A 16,777-nucleotide genomic window follows, 5' to 3' on the forward strand; every position below is an offset into this window, starting at 1 on the left:
CTTTAGTGTTTGTAATTCGTGTTTCCCCTTTTGTTCCAGCCTGTTCCGTTTTCCCTGCCTGGTTTTGTGAGTATTCCTAGTGTTAGTATGTCGCACGGACGTAATTTTGGGGGGGACGGGGGGGACATGTCCCCCCCACTTTTTCAAAAGCCGGCTTTGGTCCCCCCCAGTTTTTACGGTTAAAACCAAATATTTAAATAGCGACGAATCTATGTCCCCCCCTGTAGGAGCCATTTCTTATCTGCACGTATAGGTAGGTTTTTAGTGTAATTTTTTGATTTACTCACTTGGGGGAGCACTTTAGGTCACAGGTATAAAGGCAGGTGCCTGTGATGAGTAATTAGGACGGTTTGGACTGGGGAACACACGGTTCTTACCGTAGCCGTGGGGAACCAGCCAAGACAGCACATTTTTAATGCACTCAACAGCACTAAGGTGAACTAGTTTTTGTATTAACCATATTTTTTGTTGCAATAAAGAAGGAACAACCTCGAAGGATACTTTTGGCTGGAACTTCACCTTTCTTTTATGGCTTTGAGTTTGAGAACACCTTCAGTCCAAGCCGAGGCTTACAGGGTAGCCTCCACAACGTAAGAACCTGCGTGGCTCATTAAATGGACGTACATCAAAGGTTGAGGATCTGCTAAGAACTACGCCCGCATGAATTGGAAGTTTGTAACCGTCATAGGAAATTGGATTACTTGCTTGTTGCGGTGCCTACTGGTGTTGATGATCTGCTGCGAGTGAGTAAACTTATGTCTATGAAAGATGAAGCTGCTTCCCATAAACTGGTGGGTGACACTATCTTTTTGAGACTGTTCGATGTGGACTTTGCAAAGATAAAAGGCGTAGTGGCATTGCCCAATTTTATTTTTATTCACCGTGCTGTTGCGTAAAAGTGCTGTGCTGTAGAGATCTCAACTGTTGTCAGCGTCACCTTCAAACAATTAATTTTAAAGGCTTACCTAGTGGGTTTGCGCTTGGTGTGTGCTTTGCGCAACATGACAGATAAGTCTGACAAGGCTACGGCCGCCGCTCCCACATCGGAGCGCGCCGACACACCAAAAAGTCCAGTTGAAGAATTAGAAAAACGTGTGAGAATGTTAACTACAAAGGGTTTTTTAATGGCATGCGAGAACCTACAGAAGAATCGGAAATCAAAGCTTAAGCAAGCAGGCAAAATAAAAGCAAAGATAAATGAGCTGCTTTCGGTAAAGGTTACTTCTCGCACGATCAGCCAAGTCAAGAGGAATTTGAGCGAATTTACCGCTCTGTGCAAGGAAGCTATAGAGATCCAGAATACTCTGTTAGAAATGCCAATGCCTGACTCTGAATACGAAACACAACGAAGCTGGTTAATAGAAAAAACTAAGGAAATTGAAAAATTCGAAAACGATGTGTGTCGATGGTTGGCGGATGCAGTTCCTATGACTGAATTGGAATGTGAAAACGTAGCACCAGAGGTAAGGCCAGAGGACAGCGTTTCGAACGTTTCAAGTAAAGGTTCCAGACACAAAAGCCAGCTGTCTGCATGTTCCAAATCCTCCCGCATCTCTTCAGTGCATATAAAAACAAAGGCTGAAAGGGCTGCTCTGTTAAAATCTGCTGCTGTCTTAAAAAGGATGCATGATTTGGATGCTGAGGAAGAAGTTCTGCAAATTGAGAGGGCAAGACTGAGGAGAAAAAAGGAACGGTTGGAAATGGAGGCAAAGTTGGAAGCTAATACAGCCAAGTTGTATGTCTTAGAAAATGGTGGTGGTGATGATGATGATGATGAGGGGGAGGGAGCCAATGCTATGAACGCCTATCTTCATGCACAGTTACAGTCATCTAATGTTCCTGTTTGGCACCCTAAGCCTGAGGTGTTCCACCAGGATAATGTAGCTTCACTGGTGGTGAGGCCTAAAGAGAAATGCATTTCATATGGGCTTAATAACCCTTTACCCACAGTGCAGATACCATCACGTAGACCGGCCGTATTGAGTGATAACTGTGGACCCAGGAGCCACAATCCAGTCCCAGTGCAGCATCAGCTACCGCCATCTGCACGTATGAATCCATCTACTCGGACACAGGCAAGCCATGCCGCGTCTTTTGGTAACCACCAGCTCCCTCATAACCATCTACCCACAGTGTATGATCTCATGCAGCGTCAGAATAACATCACGGCTCAGCTGGTTCATAATCAAGCTCTAGCCTCTCTTCCACCTAGAGTTATTACGGAGTTTGATGGACACCCATTGAAGTATGCCGCCTTTATCAGAGCTTTTGAACAGGCAATTGAAAGGAAAACTTCTGACAAAGAAGAGTGTCTGTACTACCTTGATCAGTACACAAGAGGGCAGCCAAGAGAGCTCGTTAGGAGCTGCTTTAACATGGCACCTGGTCAAGGCTACACCAGAGCGAAACATTTATTAAAGGAGTACTTTGGTAATGAAATGAAGATTGCGGCAGCTTATATTGACAGGGCTGTGCAATGGCCTACGGTGAAACCTGATGATGTTAACGCCTTGCAGTCTTTGTCTGTCTTCCTAAGAGATTGCTGTAATGTAATGGAAGATCTGCAGTATCTGGAGGAGATGAACGTGCCATCCAACCTGCGCTTGATGATGATGAAGTTGCCGTACAAGATGAGGGAGAGATGGAGGGCGGTTGCATGTGACCTTCAGGAGAGGCGTGGCACAAGGGCCATGTTTGCTGATTTTGTGACTTTTATTGAACGTCAGGTGAAAATTATGTCTGACCCTCTCTTTGGAGATTTGCAGGGCACACCATCATACCACACCTCCCTTAAGTTCAAGGCCAGGCCTTCTGGAAGAGGGCATGTTACCGTTGCTGCTGTCGATGCTGCCCGACCATCAAATTCCTTTGCACCCCGACATCAGCGTAAGGGTCCACCTGTACAGAAGTATGACCATGGAGCATGCTTTGTGTGTAAAGGCCAACATTCAGTGCTTAAATGTTCTGCTCTTGAGCAAATGACACATAGAGAAAAACTTGATGCTGTAAAAGAAAATCGACTCTGCTTTCGCTGCCTCATGCCAGGTCATATGAGTAAGGCATGCGATAAGCCTCTAACTTGTGCTGTGTGTGCAAAGAGCCATCCGACTATTTTACATGTTGATTCTAAAACGCCACATGTTTCAGTTAGTAATGCTCTTGTGTCATTGCAGACATGTGCCCATACAGGGGCCGGGAATGATGAATGTGTCCTTTCCATTGTGCCTGTACGGGTGAAGGCAAAGTCTGGCAGTCACATCATCAACACCTATGCCTTCCTTGACCCTGGGAGCTCAGCCTCTTTCTGCACTGAGACACTCATGAGGAAGCTGAATCTCTCCGGTGTTAAAACTAACATTCTGCTTCGCACCCTAGGCCAAGAAAGAGTAGTTAGCACCTATTCACTTAAAGGCTTTCAGATTTCTGGCCTGAATGAAGAAACATTTCTGGATTTGCCTGAAGTGTTTACTCAAAAGGCCATGCCGGTAAGCAGGAAAAACATTCTTAGTCAAGAAGATCTGGAAGAGTGGGCTTATCTCAAGTACATTAATATTCCTAGTTTGGAGGCAGATGTCGAATTACTTATAGGTACCAATGCACAGAAGCTTATGGAACCCTGGGAAGTGATCAATAGCCAAGGGGAGGGGCCATATGCAATCAGGACCCTACTGGGGTGGGTCGTGAGTGGTCCATTGAGAGGCAGGGAAGATGAGGGCAGGTATGATTGTCCGGCTGTCACTGTCAATAGGATCTCAGTTACCAAGCTACAAGATTTGTTGATTGCTCAATACAATCAGGATTTCAATGAAGCTATAGCAGATGATTCCTCTTTGTCCAGGGAAGATCATAGGTTTATGCAAATTGTTGAGTCATCCATCCATCAGGATGAGGGTCACTACTGCTTTGACTTGCCTTTCAAGGTTGCCGAAGTTACACTTCCAGACAATCGTTGTGTCGCAGAGCAGCGTCTCTTTAGTCTCCAAAGAAAGTTCAAAAGGAACAAAGAATTCCATCAAGAATACACTGAGTTCATGTCTGAAGTCATTGCGAGTGGTTATGCTGAGCCTGTGCCATGTCAACAGCTGAATAGGTCTGATGGCAGGCTTTGGTTTTTACCCCACCATGGGGTATACCATCCTAGGAAGAAAACTCTTAGGGTGGTTTTTGACTGTGCCTCTGTCTATCAAGGAATCTCACTCAATTCCCAGCTCCTGCAAGGTCCCTTGCTCACCAGTACTTTGCTTGGTGTACTCACCAGATTCAGAAAGGAATGTGTAGCGCTGATGGCAGACGTCCAAGCTATGTTCCATCAGGTGAGAGTGTCTCCAGAGTACACAGATTTTTTACGTTTTTTGTGGTTTCCTGATGGTGACTTCACACTTGCGCCTATGCAGTACAGAATGAAGGTGCACCTTTTTGGAGCAGTGTCTTCACCTAGTTGTGCAAATTACGCATTGAGAAGAATTGTACAAGATTACAAAGATCACTTTGAACCATGCATTCTAAATACAATATTGCATAACTTTTATATGGATGATTGTTTGACTTCCGTGTCTTCAGAGGCAAAGGCTAGGAAGATGGTGAGTGAGCTGACCGCAGCATGTGCTAAAGGGGGGTTCCACTTGTCGAAGTGGACAAGCAACAGCAGTGAAGTCTTAGCCAGTATTCCAGATGCCCAGAGATCAAAGACCACTAGGGGACTTGATCTAGATCAAAAGGCAAATGCTGTTGAGACTGCTCTTGGCCTGCATTGGTGTATTGATGCTGATGTCCTGACTTTCAGGTTAGCCTTGGAAGAGCGCCCTCCCACACGACGTGGCATATTGTCTGTTGTGTCCTCTGTGTTTGACCCCTTAGGGTTTCTTGCGCCACTCACATTGCCAGTGAAGAGAATGCTGCAGGAGATGTGCAGGTTGAACATCGGCTGGGATGTCCATATACCCCAGGTCTTCTCTAAGCAGTGGTCCAACTGGCTTAAAAATCTGCATTATGTGGCTGAGTTCAAAGTGAATCGCTGCATGAAGCCCAACAACTTTGGGGAACCTACCTTTATGCAGCTACACCACTTCTCAGACGCCAGTGAGTATGGTTATGGGACCGTCACTTACCTCAGAATGGAGAACAAGGAGAACCAAGTGAGTCTTGCTTTCATCTTAGGAAAGGCCAGAGTAGCCCCTTTAAAGCAAACAACCATTCCCCGTCTTAAATTGACTGCTGCTGTCCTAGCTGTCCGCCTTGACAAGATGCTGAGAAGAGAATTTCAGCTTGACTTGCAGCCATCAGTGTTCTGGACAGATAGCACCACTGTTTTAAAGTATATTGCCAATGAGACCAGAAGATTTCATACATTTGTAGCCAATAGGGTGGCAGTTATTAGAGAATTGACCAGTGTTGCACAGTGGAGATACGTTGGCACAAAGTTGAACCCGGCAGATGAGGCATCCAGAGGGCTGAGTGCTGAAGAGTTCCTGGCCTGTGAGAGGTGGCTGAAGGGACCTCCATTTCTCTTAAAAGGGGAAGAGGAGTGGCCGGTTACCATTTCAGATCAGCCTATGGTCTTTTTGGAAGACCCTGAAGTGAAAAGGGAATCACTGGTGAGTGCCCTCGTAGTACAGGCACCACTGAATGCAACACAAATATTTTTAAACTACTTTTCTGATTTTAAAAGATTAAAGAGATCTGCTGCTTGGATTCTTAAATTCAGAGGTATACTTTTAACATCGTCACAAAAGAGAAAGTCCCTTAAACCTGAGCTCCAGAAAGAAAGAATAAAGGTCTCTGGCGAATCATTAACAACAGCCGATCTGCAGAGGGCAGAAGAAGCCATTATTCGCTTCTATCAGCAAGAGAAATTTCCAGAGGAAATTGCTGCACTGCAAGAAGGAAGGTCTGTGAAACGCAGCAGCGATCTCTATAAGCTCGACCCAAGGTTGCAAGATGGAATGCTGAGAGTTGGAGGTAGGCTCAGTAGGGCGGCAATGCCCGAAGAGGAGAAGCACCCTGTTATTCTGGCTAAAGATCAAAATGTATCTAAACTCATCTTGAAACATGTACACCAATGTCTTGGCCATGCAGGTCGTAATCACATGTTGTCCTTTCTCAGAAAGAAATATTGGATAACTCATGCAAACTCTGCTTGCAGGAAGGTCATTTTAGAATGTACAGAATGCCGGCGCATCCAGGGAAACATGGGGCAGCAGAAGATGGCTGACCTCCCAGAGGAACGAGTTGTGTCAGACCTGCCCGCTTTTACCAATGTAGGTGTGGATTATTTCGGCCCAGTGGAAGTGAAGAAAGGCCGAGGAAGAGTGAAGCGCTATGGTGTTTTGTTTACATGTCTGGCAAGTAGAGCAGTCCACCTTGAGGTAGCCTATGCTCTTGACACTGATTCATGTATCAACGCCATTAGGCGGTTCATGTGTCGAAGAGGTCAAATATCTCATTTAATTTCTGATAATGGCACAAACTTTATTGGAGCTGAGCGGGAGTTAAGGGAGGCCGTTTCAAAGTTGGACCACAGCAAGATCCAGCATGATCTTTTACAAAATGGGCTAACGTGGTCTTTTAACCCTCCAGCAGGCGCTCACCATGGCGGAGTTTGGGAGCGTTTGATCCGGCTTGTGAAGCGTGTCCTGGCCTCCACACTCAGACTTCAAACCCTGGACGATGAAGGCTTCCACACAGTTCTTTGTGAGATCGAAGCAATCTTGAATAGTCGACCAATCACGAAGGCCTCAGAAGATGTCAATGACTTGGAAGCTCTCACCCCTAACCACCTTCTCCTCCTGAAGACAAAGCCACTCCTACCCCCGGGGTTGTTCCAAAGGGATGACTTGTATCTGAAGAGAAGATGGCGACAGGTGCAATTTCTCTCTGACCTTTTCTGGAAACGCTGGGTGAGGGAGTACTTACCGCTGCTCCAGGAGAGACATAAGTGGATGAGGCCAAGGAGAAGCTTTGCCGTTGGCGACATCGTGGTTGTGATGGAGCCGTTGGCTCCAAGAGGGTCCTGGCAGATGGCACGAGTCACACAGACGTATCCAGACAAGAGAGGCCATGTGCGTTCAGTCCAGTTGAGAACAAAAACGGGGCAACTGGAAAGGCCAGTTACAAAGATATGCCTCTTGATGGAAGCCGAAGTCCCAAGTTCCAAGACCCAAGATGATGATATAGATGGTTGAGATGATGGGTAGACCTGGATGCTTGAGAAGATACTTAGTTTTAGGAACTAATTTAGTTTAGCTCTGCACAAATGGCTCCTTAGGTTAAATGGGTAATTGTGGTTTGATATTCTCTCACAATTAGGGGCCGGGGTGTAGGAGCCATTTCTTATCTGCACGTATAGGTAGGTTTTTAGTGTAATTTTTTGATTTACTCACTTGGGGGAGCACTTTAGGTCACAGGTATAAAGGCAGGTGCCTGTGATGAGTAATTAGGACGGTTTGGACTGGGGAACACACGGTTCTTACCGTAGCCGTGGGGAACCAGCCAAGACAGCACATTTTTAATGCACTCAACAGCACTAAGGTGAACTAGTTTTTGTATTAACCATATTTTTTGTTGCAATAAAGAAGGAACAACCTCGAAGGATACTTTTGGCTGGAACTTCACCTTTCTTTTATGGCTTTGAGTTTGAGAACACCTTCAGTCCAAGCCGAGGCTTACAGGGTAGCCTCCACACCCCCACTTTTGAAATCAAAATTACGTCCATGGTATGTCGTTACTCGTTCAATGTTCTGACTCTTTGAATGATCTGACCCGCGCTATTCTGTTCAACTCAGAGTTTGGAATTTCCTATAATAAATCTCGCTCTCCTCAGCATTTGTGTCCGCCTCCACGTTCTGCAACATGCAGAACTAAACACAAGAAACGCAACTAGAGATCACAGAGAAAGGGCTGAGGACGTGAAGGCGAGCCAAAACGATCCATTTCACTAAGCTTCCTTAAGAAGCCATAGAGACAGCTAAAACGGATCACTGCTGATTGCGCCTGGAGAGTCTAGGACTGACTCGGGTGCCTCTAGTGTTGTTAGGAGGAGCGGCAGCCGAGCCAACCCTGACAACGCAGTTGATTTTCAGTTCCGGGACACAGAAGTTTAAATTTCTGCCCACATTTAATTTTTCACCATCAATATTTTTTTACTCAGTAACATGAGGGGGTTCAAATGTAAAACTACTTGGGTCAAAATTTACTCGAGTAAAAGTAAAAATTACATATTTCGAAAATTACAAATTACTCATACAAAGTACTCAATTACAGTAATGTGAGTAAATGTAATTCGTTACTTTCCACCCCTGGTGAGGACATACAGGCACGTGAAGGCCACACACATTAATGAGCCTCATTTTGACTTGAGGAATTTCCACTGAAGATGAATCAGCATGTTATTTGATTTTGAGTATGATTCCAAATCCAGACCTCCATGGGATAATACTATTGATTTACAATGATCATTTTATGTTATTTTGTTCTCAATGCATTCCACTATGTAATAAATAAAGATTTTCAACTGGAATACTTTATTAATTGAGATCTAAGATGTGTTATTTTAATGTTCCCTTTATTTTTTTGAGCAGTATATATAAATATATATAAAATAAGTATTTGAACAAAATGCAACTTTACAAGTTCTCCCACTTAGAAATCATGGAGGGGTCTGAAATTTTCATCCCATGTCCACTTTGAGAGGCATAATCTGAAAAAAAATCTGGAAAATTACAATGTATGATTTTTTAAATAATTTACTTGTGTGTTACTGCTGCAAATAAGTATTTGGACACCTGTGAAAATCAATGTTAATATTTGATACAGTGGCCTTTGTTTGCAATTACAGAGGTCAAAAGTTTCCTGTGTTTTTCACCAGGTTTGCACACACTGCACCAGGGATTTTGGCCCATTCCTCCACACAGATCTTCTCCAGATCAGCCAGGTTTCTGGGCTGTCACTGAGAAATATAGAGATTGAGCTCCCTCCAAAGATTTTCTATAGGGTTTAGGTCTGGAGACTGGCTGGCCACTCCAGAACCTGTATGGTTCTTACAGAGTCACTCCTTGGTTAACCTGGCTGTGTGCTTTGGGTCATTGTCATGTTGAAAGACCCAGCCACGACCAATGCTCTAACTGCAGGAAGGAGGTTGTGCAGCACCGTGTTTAGCTGCTGATGAACTGCTGAAAGATTATCCATAACTGGAACTCTCTTCCACCGGACATCCGAAATATTGATTTATTGGACGTTTTTAAATCATGCCTCAAAACACACCTGTTTAGGACTGGATATAGTCTCTAATCTGCTCCCTGCTTTTTGTAGTTTGTTTATTGTTGTTTATGTTCTTTGCTTTGATTTTATTATTTTATGTACGGTGACCTTGAGAGTCGTGAAAGGCGCCTATAAATAAAATGTATTATTATTATTATAACATAATCCATAACATAACCATAATATAATCCATAACATAATTCATAACATATTCCATAACACAATCCATAACATAATCACAACATAATCATAACATAATCCATAACATAACCATAATATAATCCATAACATAATTCACAATAGATAACACAAGCCATAACACAACCCATGATATAATCTACAATATAAGCCATAACACAACCCATGATATAATCTACAATATAATCCATAACACAACCCATGATATAATTCATGACATACAGTAATGTTGTTTAAACCATTTTGAGGCCGTGCTCCATGCTTTTACTGTATTTTTGTTGTTTTTTGTGTTTTGTACTGTTTTTAGACTAAAACATGGGGGGAAAGCAGAAGAGGTAAACGGTAAGAACAACAATAGAGTTGAAAAGGTGATCAGAGAAGTATGAAAAAGGCATTCATGGACTTAGCGTTGGAATTCAATGGTTGAGAACGGATTAATGCGTTTTCAGTTATTTCTTATGGGGAAAGTTGATCGGGAACTCGACTGCATCGCGTCCCGAGCAGTGACGGTATATACGGTCTCCGGTCCCGAGGATCCACTGTATGTGCTACACTGCAGTCGCCGCCTCGCCAGTACAACCGGCCTCACTGCGCAGGCGTAGAGGGAGCAGCGCGTGTTTACCGCTCAGACCGGGTGTTTACTGCCTGCCTCGCGTCCTTCTTCTTTGCATTTCGCGATAAACGGCACCAAATAATCTCCACATTAAAATTACACAAGATCTTAATCTCATGGTGGATTTTCATTAGGCCACGCTGAACAGTGCTCATTACCAGAGATGGGGACTCGAGTTTGGGACTCGGACTCGAGTCGCACTTAAGTCGCATATACAGTGACTTCAGACTCGACTTAAGCCTGGTTTATACTTTCGCGAGCGACCGTAGCGCGCGACTCCGCCCACCTCGCGCGACCCTGCGTGTAGGCGTTTATACTTTCGCGAACGTCGCTGCAGTGTTCTCCGAAACGATAGGTGGCGATAGGTGGCAGTGGAGAATAAAAAACCTCTGCAAAACCGGTGAAAGAACATTTTTACCTGACCAGAGACCGTATATATACATTAGGTATCAAACATAAATATGGCTTTGCAATGTTGTCCGAAACGATATGTGGTAGTATAAAGAAACACCCCTCAAAAAAAGGGGAATGAACATTTACCTGACGCATTTTGATGTTGCTTTGTGTTTCAGGTTTGAAAAGTGCTGGAATTTAGGCTAAAGTACATTAAAATGTTGAAATTACGTTAACAAATACTAGCCTTTTGTAATTCCAGGACGAAACATGAGAGAACGTGAAGACGTTAAGATTGAGCGTTTTGAAAATAAACAACCATTAAATAATGTGATAAAAAGCGAATTATTTCGAATTATTTCGAGTATATGTATTAATATTTAACTTAATTATGTTTATCGTGCTGTAAAATATTGAAATGGACTTTGAAAGTTCCGTGCAAGTGCTTTAATTCCACCTTGTTTAGGTGTATGAACCCGGCAAACATGACTTTGTCCATCGCGCTGAAGCGCGGCGCGCGCGCGAAGTTACAAAATTCGAGAGGTGCACGACGGCGCGAGGCCCTCGCGCACGGGCGGAGCCACCGCGATTACGTCATTTTCGCCGCGCGGACCCTCGCGCCGCTCGCGGCGCGTCGAGTATAAACTAGGCTTTAAGCCTGGTTTATACTTTCGCGAGCGACCGTAGCGCGCGGCTCCGCCCACCTCGCGCGACCCTGCGCGAGCGGTGTAGGCGTTTATACTTTCGCGAACGTCGCTGCAGTGTTCTCCGAAACGATAGGTGGCGATAGGTGGCAGTGGAGAATAAAAAACCTTTGCAAAACCGGGGAAAGAACATTTTTACCTGACCAGAGACCGTATTTAAACACAACAGGCATCAAACGTAAATATGGCTTTGCAGTGTTGTCCGAAACGATACGTTAACAAATACGAGCCTCTTGTAATTCCAGGGCGAAACATGAGAGAACGTGAAGACGTTAAGATTGGGCGTTTTGAAAATAAACAATCATAAACTAATGTGATTAAAAAAGCGAATTATTTCGATTCATTTCGAGTATATGTATAAATATTTAACTTAATTAAGTTTAACATGCTGGGAAATATTGAAATGGACCTTTAAGGTGACGTACAAGTGCTTTAATTCCACCTTGTAAAGGTGTATGAACCCGGCAAACATGACTTTGTCCATCGCGCTGAAGCGCGGCGCGCGCGCGAAGTTACAAAATTCGAGAGGTGCACGGCCCTCGCGCACGGGCGGAGCCACAGCGATTACGTCATTTTCGCCGCGCGGACCCTCGCGCCGCTCGCGGCGCGTCGAGTATAAACCAGGCTTTAGACTTGCATTCAAAAGACTTGCGACTCGACTTGGACTCGTGATTTGAGACTCGTGAACAATCTTTTATTTGTAATGTTCTTTTGTGTTTCATTTGACTTTTTCTCCGCCTGTCTGTATGCTTTTTACTTCCCGCTGATGTAACATTTTCGGCGCGCCGACCCTCGTCCGGTCGCGACGCGTCAAGTATTTCGCAAGCGACCGTTGCGCGCGACTTCGCACACGCGAACCTGGCGCTGCGCGCGCTGCAAAACATCGCGATCATGGCGGCGCTGGTGAGGACGCTCGCTTCTGTTCCACCATTCATAATAAGTTTTGGGTACAAAACAAGTACAAGTAGCGAATAGAAGAGCAGCAAACTGCAGCGTGTGTGGCATAAAAATACAGGACGCTGGTTCCACCACATCTAATTTTATTCGCCACCTGAAAACCCACCCGGAAAGGTTAGTCACTGCCTGAAAGGTTATTAGCAATATTGCAATATTGGTATTGACTTGCCACCAGTGCACCAGTAGAGAGGGTGTTCAGTCATGGAGGCCTCATAATGCGCCCTCACCAAGCCAGGCTAAGTGCAAGTACCCTGTCAATCCTGATCTTTTAAAAATGTAATGCGTTAGTTGCATAAACATTTTCCTTGTATTGGAAACTGAAAGACACCTTGAAATTCAAATAGATTGAGTTTGATCCCGTTCATTAGGAGACAAATAGTTGTTAATGCAGGGCTTTTTATGTCAGAATCATTATTATTGTAAAATTTGAATTCTGTTTTTAATTTTTATTTTATAATGACTAATTTGGTTGCTATTTTCCTTATATGCAGACCTTTCATATATATATATAGTTAAAAATGTGATTTTTTTTTTTCACAGCCCTCCTTTATCTTTTAAAACAAAATATAGCAGATGTTCTACTGAAAGAAGAGAATATTGTATCCAGAAAAATGTTTTGTAAGAAAAATACTTTTTGGAGAAAAATACGGATACAAAATTTATCTGGAAAACGTTTGTGTGTGCGTGCGCACTGTTAAAAATTGTATTTCTTTATTTACCAGTTTAAGCTATTATACATCAGAAGTGTCATAACAGACCATTACAACTATACAGTGATTTGCGACTACAGTGTCACTCAAATATTTGGGACTTGACTTGGACTTGAGGTCAAAGACTTGAGACTTGACTTGGACTTGAGGTCAAAGACTTGAGACTTGACTTGGACTTGAGGTCAAAGACTTGAGACTTGACTTGGACTTGCAAAAAATGACTTGTGAGCATCTCTGCTCATTACTATCACTGTGAAAATGAAAAAGAACGCGTGAGACACGCAAACCCCCATAATAACCACCAGGGGTCGCTGTTGGTCTTCAGAAAACATCCACGCCGTCTACGAACCCGTTTTGCTGCGAGGCCAAGCGCGGTTCACGTAGAGCGTGTGTGTGAAGGGGATTTGACGGTAATGGTGAACGTTTGGGGGCAGGCAGGAAGGGGCTGTGCATGTCACATTTCACTAATTTTAATACGGAAAATAGAGCGCCGATCGCAATTCCACTGCAAGCAGACGCGTGTCCCTGCAGGCCCATTACAGCTACAACGAGCACCATTTACAGTAGATACAGGCAAGATTATTCCCACAGCAACCTAACATTTAGATTAATTTTAAGTGCCCTTTTTTTCGAAGCGCTTTTTATGCAGCAACGGCAGGAACAAGGCATCACGGCTGAATTTGGAGGAAAAAAAATTATATCAAAAGATAATATCCATGGAAAAACTCCACGTCTTTTCCACGCCTCATTGTTTCTGCAGTGCGGTGCGCGCGCGGTGTGCGCGTGCGTGCGCGCGTGGGAGGACCCGACGCCACGGAGTTCGGTTGGGCTCATCATCATTCCCTCCGAGGTGCACGAGAGTGCTGCCTCCAACGTTTCTGCCAGATTCACTCATTTGTCAGAGAGTCTCCGTGATCACAGCCTAACAAATCCCCCGTGCTGCCCTGACAGTCTCAAAAAAATAAATCATAGACATAAAGAAAGAGGAGAGGAGAGGAGAGACGACAGCGCCATTTCACCGAGCAGCGCCGCCATATTCAAACGCTGCCTGGCCTTTTGAACACGCCTGTTAGACTGGCTGACGGGAGATTACAGGCAAATAAAATTACTTTCGTTGTAATATTGGCTTTCATAATTTCCCTCCCATAATATGTAATTATGTCACTCTTAAACTTTTCATTAAAAAACCATTTGGCGACAACAAAGGCCGTTATGGTGGGGAGTGAACAGGTTATGATTGCACACAGCGTGAATTAGGCCTGTTTCAGTGGGAAGGGACATAATGAGGGTAAAGAAACACAATAACGAGACAAGCAATACCAGGTGAGGGAAAACGGATGAAGAAAAAGAAGAATTGTCGGCGGTGGGCATGCTGGCGGTGGGCTGCTACACCGGCTAAGACGCGCAGATCGCTGCAGCAACTAAAACGTTCAATGTGCACATCATTGATGTGTGTGTGTGGGGGGGGGGTATTATTCGTATAGTCCTTTTGTTCAGTAAGGATTTTTTTTTATTGAGGGATCACATACACACACACAGAGAGATTTAAGTTACTACCAAGTAGGTTAATGTTTTCAAGGTCAAACTGAATATTTTAACCTATTGGCATGAATCAGCAACCCTGTCAAATATGTCAGTGCTGTCATCTCATTTCAGCTGATTCTGGGGGTTTACAGACGGGCCAACTGAAGCTCTGGACTACACGAACGTGATCAAGGGAGAACCTGCTCTTTTAATGTAATCTAGACATAATCGTGGGTGTGACCTAAACGTGGGTACAGCCAGACACACACTGCGTTGAGACTCAAAGACTTCTACTGATGTGCACTGTTCATATTAATTCCTAACAAGGCGAGATGTTTTTGTAAACAGCTTTAAATTAATAGTGTATAACCAGGCCTTTAAAAACAAATTCCTTGTGATGATTTCTACAGCTGTCCAAAAATAGCAGCACATGTTAATCTGACCTTTAGGGTTCCAGTTCTCACCCCATCCCCACAAGCACACCAGGACTAAAACGAACAAGTAGAGTGCAGATAAGATGCATTCTCAGGTGATATGGTAACCAGCCATGGAGAGGCGGGACGCGATAGCAGCACCCCTTGTTTTGATGTGTTAAATAGCTGCGTGTCAACGGCAGACGTAGGCTGATGACTGAGGCACTGTGTAGCTGACACGGGGGGCTGAGAGCTTCTTGTCTGCAGGCCAAGTGTGAGCCCAGCCATGCCTGGGTGTGCTACGTTCCAGCCGCTATCTAGCCTCAGCACCAATGTTTCGGCCTCTGCATGAGAATCTCAGTCTCCCCATGAGTGTTTCAGTATTAGTGTGTGCGATTGTCTTAGTTTGATGGCCCTCAATCTGAATAGTATGTAGAGTGTTTAGGTTTCGGGTGAGATTGTTTGGGCCTCGGTGAGTGTTTAGACTTCAATGAGTGTTTTGGCCTCAGTATGAGTGTTTAGACTTCAGTGAGAGTGTTTAGGTCCCAGTCAGAGTGTTTAGGTCCCAGTCAGAGTGTTTAGGTCCCAGTCAGAGTGTTTAGGTCTCAGTCAGAGTGTTTAGGTCTCAGTCAGAGTGTTTAGGTCTCAGTCAGAGTGTTTTAGCCTCAGTGAGAGTGTTTAGAAATCAGTGAGAGTGTTTAGAAATCAGTGAGAGTGTTTAGAAATCAGTGAGAGTGTTTAGAAATCAGTGAGAGTGTTTAGGTCTCAGTGAGAGTGTTTAGGCCTCAGTGAGAGTGTTTTAGCCTCAGTGAGAGTGTTTAGGTCTCAGTGAGAGTGTTTTAGCCTTAGTGAGAGTGTTTAGAAATCAGTGAGAGTGTTTAGGCCTCAGTGAGTGTTTAGAACAGTGAGAGTGTTTAGAACAGTGAGAGTGTTTAGGTCTCAGTGAGAGTGTTTTAGCCTCAGTGAGAGTGTTTTAGCCTCAGTGAGAGTGTTTAGGTCTCAGTGAGAGTGTTTTAGCCTTAGTGAGAGTGTTTAGAAATCAGTGAGAATGTTTAGGCCTCAGTGAGAGTGTTTAGGTCTCAGTGTTTACCCGACCAAGTCACATATCTGGGCTTTTGTTGGCATCCTGCCCCATACCTAGAAAGTCTCACATTAGCTACTCTCCACACAGTCATATTAGCCTCTATAGCCCTAGCTCTTAAACTGTGACACCAGTGCACAGAGACAGATAAGATAAAGGGGTTGATATCGTGCTGTGCTGATAGCAGATAAGTGGTTTTTCCCTTTCAGAGCAGCCAGACAGTGTAAGGCGGGCCAGACCGTTGTACAGATAATGCCCCTACGACTGGAGTGGAATGGGGAGTGTTTTTAATTAAATGTAGTTTCACAACGAAGTCATCTGTGATCACTCAACCGAACACTGACACTGCTGCACCCGCTCTCCCACGTCCCGGAGGAGCAGGAGGAAGAGGAGGAGGAGGAAGAAGGATTGTGATGTAAGAGTTGGATCTCTGCACGCAGCCCTTGTCAGGGCTTGAGTCAAAGTGCAGGTTTGGTTAAGGTTCAGGCATGTGAATGCACTGGAATGAACACTGAACATTACAGACCCAGCATGGCTGTACTGTGCAGACTAAGACCGCATGTAGTTCACTCCCACATGGTGAATGATAAAAGAAACGTGTGTGAGTGCAGGGCCTCCATCAGGGCCTCCATCACAGCCCTTACCACTGTAATCGCCTCCTGTTCAACACCATCAGCTTCAGTCAAGTTGCCTCCTGCCTGCTTAGTGTCATCGACATTTGATCTTTTAAACGGAGTGGATGGCTTCACCTGAAACCCATTTCCTGGAAAACCAATCACACAGCAGCATCCGTTATTTGCAGTGAGATAATGTTATCAGAGGTCTCCGTACATTGGAGTGAAGCAGGAAGCAGGTGGACCAATCAAAACGCGTGTGACCTGTTTGCTCAGAGAGCGTCCTGATCGAGGGGCTCTGACATCCACTCACAT

The 16,777-nt window shown here is 44.5% G+C and overlaps 1 protein-coding gene across 1 annotated transcript; it reads left to right on the forward strand.

Annotated features, from left to right (window-relative positions):
• The first annotated feature begins 228 nt into the window (after positions 1–228).
• LOC143509288 (uncharacterized) lies at positions 229–7,674 on the forward strand. Its single transcript, XM_076997859.1, has 2 exons — positions 229–2,075; positions 2,537–7,674. The coding sequence occupies exon 2, from the start codon at positions 2,553–2,555 to the stop codon at positions 7,179–7,181; it is 4,629 nt and encodes a 1,542-aa protein (XP_076853974.1). The 5' UTR covers positions 229–2,075; positions 2,537–2,552; the 3' UTR covers positions 7,182–7,674.
• The last annotated feature ends 9,103 nt before the right edge of the window (positions 7,675–16,777 follow it).

This window comes from Brachyhypopomus gauderio, chromosome 3 (genome assembly GCF_052324685.1).
Source record: "Brachyhypopomus gauderio isolate BG-103 chromosome 3, BGAUD_0.2, whole genome shotgun sequence".
Lineage (NCBI taxonomy): Eukaryota > Metazoa > Chordata > Actinopteri > Gymnotiformes > Hypopomidae > Brachyhypopomus > Brachyhypopomus gauderio.

Excerpts from the sequence above, each read along its gene's own strand:
- LOC143509288 (XM_076997859.1), top strand. The coding sequence starts at position 2,553 with ATGGAAGATCTGCAGTATCTGGAGGAGATGAACGTGCCATCCAACCTG.